This window comes from Microcebus murinus, chromosome 8 (genome assembly GCF_040939455.1).
Source record: "Microcebus murinus isolate Inina chromosome 8, M.murinus_Inina_mat1.0, whole genome shotgun sequence".
Lineage (NCBI taxonomy): Eukaryota > Metazoa > Chordata > Mammalia > Primates > Cheirogaleidae > Microcebus > Microcebus murinus.
In genome coordinates this window covers 100,978,942-100,991,172 of record NC_134111.1, presented here as the reverse complement: position 1 = coordinate 100,991,172, position 12,231 = coordinate 100,978,942, and the positions used below count along the sequence as shown (strand labels likewise).

The window sequence follows — 12,231 nt, the reverse complement described above, 5'->3', positions numbered from 1 at the left end:
GACCAAGCATGGGGTGGGAGGGAAGGAAGCTCTGGGCAGGCAGACTCTGGGTTTCCATGTCCCCCTTCCCAAGAGCTGCTCTGTCCATCTGTTGGCATAGTGGTATTCTGTTTAAATCACGACTTCATAAAAGAATTCCCGGCTAAAACATTTTTTCTAAAGCACTACTTCAAAACAGTTTCAACATCAAATAGATCGTCTTCATAGTTCTCAAGTTACAAAACAGTATCCTAAGAACACAAATATATACACAAACACACAAATGGAATCTTTAGGATTTTCTAAGAATTATACTGTTTTCCACTGTTTTTCTAACCATTTTAGAGGTTTGAAAGATTTGACCGGCTCCCAGACACATCTGGAAGTGCCAGTTAGGGGCAGAATGACACAGAGACTGCAGCTGGAAGGCGTAAGAAGAACCAGCCTTATTGTACAGAAAGGATTTGTCCAGGGACGTGATCGCTGGCAGGATCCCTGGAAAGCTTGTCCAGCCTTGTGCTCCCAGCTTCAGGGACCAACCCTAAAGGCAGAGCTGCTAGACTGGGGAGCAAAGACAGGGCTGAGTCCTCCAGTCCACCTGGCCCCAGGGGTAGGTGGGAAGCTGAAGGCCCCCTGCCTGGTCTTTCTGGACTGCCTAGGGGACAGCCACCTCCCACCTCGTTCTCTGCAAATTAATTTATTTCCCAGGTTCCCACTCAATTTCTGTCGACCACATCCAGTGTCTCAGAACCCAGAACTACAGACTCAGAAAGAATGATCTGATGCTTTGCTGTTTCTTTTCTTTTTTTGCCTCTTTGTCTTGTCTTGCTTTAGCAAAAATTTCTCATAGTGTTAAAACATCAGATGATAAAAAGCATCTCTTTTTCTTTTGTTAAAATGTTTAATGGAATGATTTAATGCTTCCCTGTCAAGTGTAATTGGTTTTACATTGACACATATTACATTATGAAGGAAGTAGCCTTCTACTCTTTTTTTTTTTTTTTTTTTTTTTGAGACAGAGTCTCGCTTGTTGCCCAGGCTAGAGTGAGTGCCGTGGCGTCAGCCTAGCTCACAGCAACCTCAAACTCCTGGGCTCAAGCAATCCTGCTGCCTCAGCCTCCCCAGTAGCTGGGACTACAGGCATGCACCACCATGCCCAGCTAATTTTATATATATATACATTAGTTGGCCAATTAATTTCTTTCTATTTATAGTAGAGACGGGGTCTCGCTCTTGCTCAGGCTGGTTTCGAACTCCTGACCTCGAGCAATCCACCCGCCTCAGCCTCCCAGAGTGCTAGGATTACAGGCGTGAGCCACCGTGCCCGGCTCTTCTACTCTTTTTTAAAAAACGATTTTTAAATATGGGATGAGAATTTAAAATTTTTATCTATTGGGACATCTATGCAAATGATTCCTTTATCTTCTAGTCTGCTGCTAAATTACAGTGCTTTCTTTTTGTTGACTTATCTTTGGGATGATTTCTCAGGTACACCCTCCATTTTTCATGTCACTAAATGACATTTGCTAGAATGTTACTGAAATAATATGCATTCATATTAATAAATGAAACTGGAGATAGTTTTATTTTAGGCTCTCGATTAAGCTTTTGGATTTGAGTCACATTTTTCTATAAGAGTGAATTAGGCGACCTTTGTCATTCAGGAATAATCGATACATTATGGTCACTATTCCTTGGAAGTTTAAAGAAGGGCATTCGTGGTAATTTTTGTGATTTACATTTTATGTAAAACTTGTTTCCATTTCATTGTAACTTAAAGATTTGTAGAACACATAATTGTACACTGTATTCCTTAGTGATTTGCAAGTCTTTAGTACAGATTATTAAATCTCCTTTGACATTTCTAATGTGTAAAACTGTCTTATTTGACTGTTTTTCCAAATGTATTTCTGTTTTTACTTTTACCATTTTCCCCTGCTCTTTTGCTTTCTGGTCATTGTTATCGTTCATTTGCTCAACAGAGATTTCTTAAAGATTCTGTTTTATTCCCTGCTGTGTCTCCAGCCCGGGAGCAGCTCCTGACATGTATCTGGTACACAGTCCGATCTTTGTTCGTGAATATTGAATAAATTAATGCTTTGAGTACTTTGCGGGATGCTGGAAATAGCAAGGTGATTAGGACATGATCCACGATGTCTTCAAGAGACTGACAGTCCGCACTCAGTTCGTAAGTTTGATTCATTTTGTTCCTTTCTAGGATTTCCTAAAATCCCATCCTTCAGTTACCCACGTCTCCGTGCCTGGCTATGGCTCACCTACGAAAGTGAAGGCAGGTGTTCAGGGGGCATTTAGAACACTACAGTGTCTCTAATTCTAGCCTGAGGTTCACTGTTCAGTACATAGAGATGTGGAGCAGCTAGAAGCCGAAGGGAGCTTTCTCTGCTGGCATGATGTACCAGGGAAATGAGCCAGTCGGGGAAGCTGCTGTCACCACAACGACAAGGTGACCCGAATCCTGGAGATGTCCAGGTAGCAATGCAGTGTCGGGAAAGCCACCAATGTGTGGGGGAAGCCTAGTGGAGAGACTTAAAATACAAATTTCTTCTTCAACAAGGAAGCAGCAAAGAACAAGATCTCCATCCAAGCAGAAATAAAAGCTTATCAGCTATTGTGAAATGATGTCTCATGAAAAGCAAGTGCCATTTGTATGTGTTTCCCTTAGTGACAAGTGATTCATAGCAGCAGCGTCAAATGGAACAAGATCCCTCCACGGAAATCTATAAAAATGGTGGCTTCGGGTCCAGCTGGCTGGAACTGTGTTAGCTGAAAGCCAATTTGTTGAAATTAAGCCTGACTGGCCAATTTGACGAGTGCTCAATTTGCCAAAGAAATTATTTGTTAAATTTACCAAATACACTGATTGTGCTTTTAAGAGCCTTTAAAAAGGAAAGTTGAATTTCATTACTGATGATGAGAGAGTCTTTTCTGCACATTAACTAAGCTAAGATTGATAGGACCCCAGAGAAATTGACGAGGGAATCTTGGAACTGCTGTGTGTGTAATAAAACACACAACAGCAGGGACTGGAAAAAAACTCACCCTTGTAAAATGCTGTTTTTCCAACCAAAACCTTTCATGTGTGATGGGATCGTTTTGGTTCTTTGTGTCTTCTTTCAGATGTTTTGGAATTTATTTTTCTCCAGGCTTGAAGCATTTAAAATATTCTTTGCTAATTCTTCAGATGGCATGATATGCCTTACTTTTGCACTTCGAACAATTAAAATGTAATTACACTTGAGATCAAATTTAATGTTAATTAGATTAAAATGTATGATCAAAATAATCAAAAAGAAATCAGAATTCTTGTCAGTTGGTCATTCAATGAATTCAACATTAGAAAACTAAAAGTTTGGTGAATCAGCTCACTTTTAAAAAAAACTGAGATTGCTGGAAATCTGGGGCCATCACCACCAACAGAGAAAATTGACTAATTTATTTCCTCCTGATGGCCTCACGGGCTTGCTGAGTGTGATGGCTACAAGCCAGCAGGTGTAGCCACAAAAGCCATAAGTACTGGATCCTGAGCAAGACAGAAAGAGCTGGCCCTGTCCTCCCACCCCAGCCCCTTCCCAGAACAACTGGCCTCAAATTAACTTTAGTTTAAAAAAACAGCTTCACACAAGCTGCAGTTCAAATCCTATGATATCAAGACCTCCAAACTGCCACAAAGATTTCTAAGCTCTCCCAACCGCCCAATTACTGTGTGTGCAGCAGAGGCCCCTGGACAGCCCGGCGGGGCACAGGGGTCCCGCTAATGAGCTGCTTCTCCCGCCCGGTGGCCCTCCCCACGGGCCAGCCATTACCCGTAGAGCTCCTTGCAGAGCAGTGTGGTCAGTTTCTTCAGGTGAGGAAGGCTGCTGGACCCCGTCTTCACAAATTCCGAGTCCAAGGCGAGCTGAGTGCTTAAATAATCTTGGATGGCTTTAAGATGCTCTTCTGGAAGGCTGAAAAAAAATAGAAATAAAAACATGCTTGCCCCCTTCCTTTTAGCCACCAACGCCAACCGTAACAGCGACAGCAATAGCAAATCGTCATTCTCAGAGACTCCGATGGAGACATGGTCTCAGAAGAACGTTTGCACACCTGTACGAAGGTTCCTGTGGTCTTACTGACGGGGCAGACAGCAGGTCACAGCAAGATGAAGGGGTCGGGCAAGAGAGGTGGCTCTTGACCGAGTACCTGTGGGTGCTGCTGAAAGGAAGGGATTCTGGCTGGGGGGCTAGGAAGTGGTTGTCCTTTACAAAAGGACAAAAAGTCTTGGAAAATGTGGCGTGGGATTGTTTTCCTATCTTATCCACCTAAAAAGATAGGGTCTGAGGGCTGGAAGCATGATCTGGTCAGGAGGTAGAAAGTGGCTTTAGCTCACATGCATGGCACAAGGGCTCTGTGTTGAGAGGATCTGAAGTCATCCGTCCCAGGCTCTATGGGGCAGTCTGGGTGATCAGTGATGGGAACGTCGCCCTGCCTAATTTGGGCCACCCCCTTCTATTTACAAAGTGAGTGGGACTGCGGCAGGGGTCTGCCTGCTGTGCACATCTGGCAGGGGGCAGGCAGAGCCCGGGCCAGCCCCAGCAGGGGCTGTCACCTGAAGGCTGACAGACCTCTGCTTTCTGTCTCCCAGCACCTTTTGTTATAAGTCTTTTTTCCCATAATAATGTGAAGATGGCAATAATGGCAAGTGTTTCCTGAGCCCAGCATACCAGACACTATGCTAAGCACTTGTCACTCACTTTCTCCTTTAATTCACAAATCCATTTTATGAGGCAGATGTTATTGTTATTAATTATCCCTGCCTTATAAATGGGGAAACTGAGGCTCAAGGTTGTTAATTACCTATGTGAAAAAAATTATGACAAGCCTTAAAGATTTTTGTTCCAGCCTTGACATATGGTCGAGCTGAAGCCAGAGGGATCGGGGAGAGAGTGAAAAGCTGTTGCTGTTGGGACTGGACAGGGATGGATTTGCCATTTGAATTGTTTAGATTGAGACGTTAGCAACTCTTTACAACCCGTTCTCATGACATTTAGGGTTAGTCTGTGTTTATTCTGGGCCTTGACGTCATAATAATTCAGTGTCTGCCTGACTCTGCTTACTAAAAAGGACGGACGTCTCTTCTATAGTGTGAAATGTGTCTCAGCAGGTCTCATGACCGCTGACTTGGAATGTGAGACCGTCCGTGCTTGCCACAGGAAGCGCTACTTGTTAAAATGTTTGCCGTAGAAAAGTGTTGCCATAAAGATGTAAACCATGTTTATCAGAGGTTAATTTTACTCAGAAACCTTGTAATAATTAACCTGTTAGCCACAACCTAGTTGATGAGATCTAATTAACTTGCAGTAAAGACTGTGGAGCAGGTTGTCTCATCATTTAAGATAATCTAAAGGCCAGTCCTCCATGTAAAGAATGACTTGATAAGCAAAATAGACTAACTTTGAAACACAATGAGGAATCTCAGTCCCCTTGACCCTGAGACCTGGGGGTGGCCCTGTGTGGTTCCTTCCTCGGTCCCTGCCCAGGCCTCATTCATTCATTCATTCATTCCCATCTCCAAGCAGAAGTGTTTTTGTTTTGTTTTTTTGATAATTTTTTTTTGGGGGGGACAGAGTCTTGCTCTGTTGCCTGGGCTAGAGTGCCGTGGCGTCAGCCTAGCTCACAGCAACTTCAAACTCCTGGGCTCAGGCCATCCTTCTGCCTCAGCCTCCCAAGTAGCTGGGACTACAGGCATGCGCCACCATGCCCGGCTAATTTTTTCTATATATTTTTAGTTGGCCAGCTAATTTCTTTCTATTTTTAGTAGAGACGGGGTCTCGCTCTTGCTCAGGGCTAGTTTTGAACTCCTGACCTTGAGTGATCCTCTCGCCTCAGCTGCCCAGAGTGCTAGGATTATAGGCGTGAGCCACCACGCCAGCCTCCAAGCAGAAGTTCTAAGAAGGTTCCATCACCATGTGTTCGCCGAGAAGCAAAGCTAGAAAGAGCATGCCTCCCTCCCACGTCCCTACCTTGGCCAGCCCCACCGAGGCGGAACGCCTGTACCTAGAGCAGAGGGCCTGAGGAGGGGACGCAGTCAGCAGATGTGGGGCCTTTGGGAGGAGAGGTTGGCAGGTGACACACCTGCTGTTCCCTGCCTATTCCCCAAGGAGCTTACTGCATTCAGCATCTAAACCCAGGGGGGCTAACAATGGGCGCTATGTGGAACATTTTAACAAGCATTGGTTATTTAGACACATACATCAGGGCGGTCGTGATAACGTATCACGGGTATGCAGCCACTCGATACGTTGCACCAGCACTTCAAGGAGCGTGCACAGAACACAGCCTGGTGGGCCCAGAGAAGAACCGAAGGGCACGTCAAGGTGGGAATGGAAAAACACCAGGCATCTCAGCACACCTTGCCGTGTGCACCCTCAGGCATGCCCTCTGTGTTCTGCCAAGGGGGGGGGGGGCGCAGAGCAGCCCTGAGGGCCTGAAATTGGCCTTTCAGGTTGGAGATGCTGCTGCAGCTCTGCCATTGGGAATTGCTCTTGGGGGAAGGGGTGTATTTCTTACAAAGCAACAACAAAAGTTTTAAAATTATTCATGCACGGAAGTGACCGTGTACTGATTTGCTAATTCGTCCAACACATATGCTGTGAGTGCCTAGGCTCTGCCGGGCCATGTGCCGGGCCTTGGGGACACAGTGTCCCTCCCGGAGCTTCCTTCCTGGTACGGCCCTTGCCTCTGGCCTGTGTTGAAGACCATGGTGCAAAGGCGCCGGATTTGCACAACCACTACCCCTGCCACATCCACATCTCCCGCCTGGCCACCAGGGCCATCATCAGGGTGGACACCCAAGGTCATGCAGTCAGGGACCTGCTGGGCTTGGCATGGGAGATGCAGCCTGGCAGCCCCGAGCCCCCCCCCTCGCTGGGGACTCACCCGCTGGTGTCCATGTTCTGCAGCCGCTGCAGCAACGTCTCGGAGAGGCTCGGTCGGCTGACCTCGGGCGCGCGGGGGTTCTCGATCGGAGGAGGAAGCTCCTTGGCCTCACAGGGCGCGGCGGACAGAGGGATGTTTCTCGGGGGCAGCTCGGGTGGAGACACGATGTTTTCTACCCAGGACGGCAGCAGGAATGACGTTGGTGAGGACGCTGTGTGCATAGCCCCATCCCGAGCTTCCCACAGCCGCGGCACCCACGTTACAGGTCCCCGGCTGTGTCCCCACTGTTCCTTGCTCGCTCCCTGACTACAGAGAGAGCCTCCTTCCTGAGCAGGGACCTGGTCTTGGTGACCTCTGGAGTCCGGCACAGGCCTGCCCCACCGTGGGGCTCAGCAGCACCCGCGAGGGTCAGACGGCCCCACCCAGCGGGGGCTCTGGGGGACAGAGCGACTGGCAGCCTCGGGCAGGTCGTCAGGATGCTGGGCTCTCAGGGGCCGAGGCACCTGCCCTGTGAGGGCTGAGCCCTGGACCAGGCGGTTCCCAGCATGAGGCCAGAGCCCCAGGAGGGCCCGTCCACCCCACCCCGCACTGCCCCTCTCTGCGCCGCCTCTCCAGCCCCGCCCCTCCTCCCCTCTTCCCTCAGACCCTCAGCGACAGAAGCACCAAAGCGAGGGGTTCCCTTCATTCAGAGAGCTGGAATGTTAAACAAACGACTTGAACTTCGCCTGAGAGACGGGCCCCTGCCCGTCACCTTTAGGAGAATGTCCGTCCTGCACGTCCCACAAATGGGTGAAGGTCACTGAGCCCCTGGGTCCAGGACTCCCTGCAGGAGCCTCTTCCCACACCTGGTGCCATCGGCCCGCCACGGCGCTGCCTGGGGACCTTCTTGTTAGAGGACGAGCCCTCCGCCTCCCCTCCCGTCTGGGGTTCTGAAGGCAGGAGTCTGTTTTGAGCCCCAAGGGTCTGGCAGCACCTTGAGAAGCCCTGAGTCAAGTTAAGACACCTTGGGCTGGTCACCGGAGCACACCTCCCACTTGGACCAGGGAGGCGAGAAGGGACAGGGCCTGCCTGCAAACACTCTCAGCCTCCACAGAGCTTCGGTCCTTTAGGAAAGGATGAGCCTCATGACCATGAGCAGGGGGATCCAGGAAGGCGGGAGGAGGTGAGGACGCCAGTAGCCTCCAGGCCAGTGCAAGGGATAGGGAGAAAAAGGACACCGAGCACATACATGGTTCCTGGGGACAGGTGGGAGCCAGGCTGGGACCGCAGGTCTCTGGTCTAATCCCTCCTCCCTTGGGGGCAGCCTGCAGGACCTGGTGGTCTCCAGACGCTAGGATTTAGGACGAGCCCTGACCAGCTGAGTTCAATTAGGTTCCTCAGGCCGAGCGCAGTGGCTCACACCTGTAATCCTAGCACTCGGGGAGGCCGAGGTGGGAGGATCGCTTGAGCTCAGGAGTTCCAGACCAGCCTAAGCAAGAGTGAGACCCCATCTCTGCTGGAAAAAAAAAAATTAGCCGGGCATGGTGGTGGCACCTGTAGTCCCAGCTACTCGGGAGGCTGGGGCAAGAGGATCACTTGAGCCCAGGAATTTGAGGCTGCAGTGAGCTGTGACTGCACCACTGCACTCCAGCCCAGGCAACAGAGTAAGACCCCATCTCAAAAAAAAAAAAAAGGTATCTCGAGGTTTTCTTTCAGGAAGTAAACCTTTGAGGGGACAAGAGGGGCGCCCCAGGTGAGCACCTTCTCTACACGACTTTATCTGCCGCTGGCTCCCTGGTCCTTGTCCTCCTCTGCAAAGGGCAGACCTGAGTCTCACGTAGTTTTCAGGGGTAGCACCTTTTTTTTCAATGTATTTTAGGGGCTGTCTTCTGCCCCCTTTTAATGATGATATGAAGAAACACCTTTCTCATCCTTCGTTCTCCCCACAGTGAGACTCAGCTGGTGATGATGGTGATGATGGTGGGAGCTGCCTTCATCCAGCGCTACCCGCATGCCTGCCACGCTCAGGCACTGCACTCACTGACTCCCTGGGTCCTGTGACACCCCAGACGTGGACACTGTATTTACTGTCTCTTTAAAGAGACGTCTGTGGTTCAGAGAGTCTGAATCACTTCCTCAAGGTCACACAGCTGAATTCTAGCCCTTGTTCCTAAAGCCCTTGACCACCGCGCCGCTGCCGCCCTCTGACGCCAGCATGGGCGCGCGCGGAGCCTGGCGGGCAGGTCCTGTCCCTACCTGTGTCCTCCTCGGGGTCATCGCCCGTGTCCTCCTCCTCCAGCGGCACCGGGTACTGCAGGTGGGTCACCAGCCCCATGTTTTCCTTCTTGTAAAACTCGATGAGCTGGTCCAGCTTGGTGAAGAACTTCACCGGGACGCCTTCGGACGCCTGAGGACAGAGCAGCCGGGCAGAAGCACATTGTAACTGACCGGGACGTCACCCACCGCAAAGGCCATCTGCAGCAGGGACCCAGGAGAGTGTGACCACAATCCAGGAAAAGCCTCCCTCGGCTGGCACGGGGTGTGTGGCCCCACGCCCACGCCCTCACATCCTGTCACCCGGGGCTCCCAAGAGCCCTTCTGCAAAAGGCGCACTTTTTTTTTTCAGTTAAAAAAAAAAAAAAACTTTTATTTTTAAAAGTATTTTGTTATACAAACAGTACGTTTTTATTGTGGCAAAATTAGAAAATACAGATCTTTTAAAAATAAGAAATCACCTGTAGTCCCATGACCCTGAGAGACTCATTTTCAATTGTTTAGAATGCTTTTCTAGACTGTGTGTGTGTGTGGGGGGGGGCGGGGGTGTTATTTTTCTTTTTTTCCCCCACAAAGATTTTTTTTTTCAAGCACAGGGAGAAAAAAAACCTATGCTAGAATTGTTTTGCTTTTATATATTCTTTTCATTTGTTAATTGTTTATTTCATTTGTTAATTGTTTGTCAATTGTTTCATCAAAACTCAGAAAATGATCTAGGCAGCACAGAAATCTTCACTGGTCTATATCTCAGTTGCTGATAGCACAGTAGCTTGGGGGTAATTCTGCTCAGCTATTCAAATGCCCTGGGGCCCATTTCCCCCCCCCCAGCAGGAAATTCCAGGGTCCCTCAGCAGCCACCTCCCCTCCCCTTCACTGAGTCCCCACCCTCAGGGGCAGCTGGGAGGGAGGAGGGAGGGACCAGGCTGTTGGTGGGTAAAGGAATGAACACCAAACAGGCACCCTCTGCGTGGGGTCTCCCTGACCTCAAGGGAGCATAGCCCCCTGGTCCCAGCTGCTGAATGCCTGTGGTTCACCCTGTCTTCGTGACAACCATCATGTTAGTGACTTCATGTAATTTTAAAATTAGTTGAAAAGGCACCATCTCCGGAGTTGGAGGTCAGGGGTCCAACTGTTCCCCCAGAGGCTGCAGCTGCCTTCTTTCTGCAGGGAACGGACACATCGGACACATCGCAGGTGGGAAAGGAGCCAACAGGAAAATAGGGAGGGGCTTGGAAAGTAAGCAGGTGGGTCTGGGCTGAGCGTGGCTGCACAGGGTCCTAATATACCTGCCTCCAGGTCAGATGCTATTGCTGCCTGGTTGGTTGGGATTTACTTGGGAGGCTGCAGATGACCTGGCTTGAAGGTCTGCAGGATTATGGGTAAGTGGGAATGCAGACTGGGACAGACTCAGCGGGGAACAGGATTAGGACTCAGATCTTTCCCTGAGCCCTTGTTCTGGGGTAGTTAACTCCAAGTTATAGTGAGGACACATGCACCTCTATCATCTACCTACCTGCAATTCAGAGCTGTTCACTTGGGGTGTCTCTGTCTCCCTGTTTGTCTCTCTCTTTCCATGGGTATTCCTGTGTGCATATGCATTGCACGCGTGTATAAATCTGGGTGTGTGTGTGTGTGTGGCTTAAACTAGTAAATTCATAGAGAGTTTAACAAAAGGGGTATTTAATTCTTTTCAATGCATTCCCTTGTTTTCACAAAGCCCCATGTTAAGCAATCTCTTTCAAGCATTGTTGAACAAGAAACATCTGAACGGTGGCAGCCAGGCCTTCTAAAAAGTGACGTGAACAGGTTCAAAACCAAAAGCGAGCAGGATAACAAAAACAATTTGACACCACGCAAGATCTCTGAACCTGATTCAGTCAAAGCAGTTATGAAAAGTGCCGTCCTATCAAAGAATTTCCAGCTAATGGGCGATGAGCCGTTAGGCGTATGGGAAAGGGGTAGGAAAGCATCATAGAAAGTCAAAGGGCAATGACTCGTGCGTGAATCTGGAAAGGACTCTCAGCTGGAGGATGTCTGAGGAACGCCTGTTTGAGAAAGCACACGAGATTTGGGAATTTAAAATGCACTGATGCTAAGAAGTGTCATTTTATACACCACTAAAAAGCTGAAGCTTATGCATTGACTGTAGAAACATTTGATTCCAGAGGTGTTAAATCTGAAAAATAAGCATCTTAGAATTGGTGAAGCATGTTGTGTCCTAGGCAAGCAGAGGAACAGGCAATCTAGAAGGAATCCCCGTGGGCAGGAGGAACTGGAAGCCACCGGCGGGGGCTGAGCGCTGTTTGTGGGGCAAACGAGAGGCCAGGGAGCCGGGTTCTAGCGGGCCTAGGCTGCTGGCGGCCCAGGCTACCGGAAGGTAGACGATGCAGGGTAGAGTGCAAACCTCAAGGACCGTGGACAGGTGGGCAGTCTCATGGCAGCCACTGGCAGGCGTGCTGGGGAGGGAGGCCTTCCTCCACCTCCCCACACTCACAGGGAAAGCCCCCGGGAAGAGCATCGGGCCCTTCTGCAGGGAGCAGATCTGCAGGTGCAGGTCCCACCTGAAAAGAAGACCCCTCCCTTTGCACACGTGGGCCAGCTGGAAGCAGCCTGTCCCCACAGGCAGCACGCAGAGGAAACAGGGAAGGCCGGAGCCGCAGCCAGGCTGAGTTAGGGTCTTCCTGGAGGAACTGTTCCGAGAGGGCGTCCTCATAAGTCTTTGCTCTTGGCACCAAGGCTTGACGGGGTTAACAGAGACTCCTTTGAGAACTTATGCTCAGAGCACATTCTAGAACAGGAAGAGAAAGGGTCAGAGCCAAGACAGGGACCACAGTAGCTACTGAGCTGGCCCAGGCTGGGCAGGGAGAGGAGTGTGCTGGGATCCTCTGTGTGTATAGCCAAGACAGCAGCCTACCCACGGCATCTCACTCCAAAGCTGGGCCTGGAAACAAGGGGGCCAGCATGGCCAGGAGGGCAGGGCAGTGTGGCCAGGGAGGGGTGGGTCTGCCCAGAGCTGTACCGGGGTGTGATTTAACAAACCCCACCAAGTCAAAGCCAGGAGTC

At 49.8% G+C, this 12,231-nt stretch overlaps 1 protein-coding gene across 1 annotated transcript in view; it reads right to left on the bottom strand.

Moving 5' to 3' along the window:
- Window positions 1-12,231, bottom strand: part of INPP5D (inositol polyphosphate-5-phosphatase D) — a 104,528-nt gene that overhangs the window by 46,957 nt on the left and 45,340 nt on the right. The window contains exons 3-5 of the mRNA XM_012791603.3: window positions 9,151-9,301; window positions 6,916-7,087; window positions 3,804-3,944 (exon numbers count right to left, since the gene is read on the bottom strand). Coding sequence (XP_012647057.2) covers window positions 3,804-3,944; window positions 6,916-7,087; window positions 9,151-9,301 — 464 coding nt within the window. The remainder of the gene's footprint in view (window positions 1-3,803; window positions 3,945-6,915; window positions 7,088-9,150; window positions 9,302-12,231) is intronic.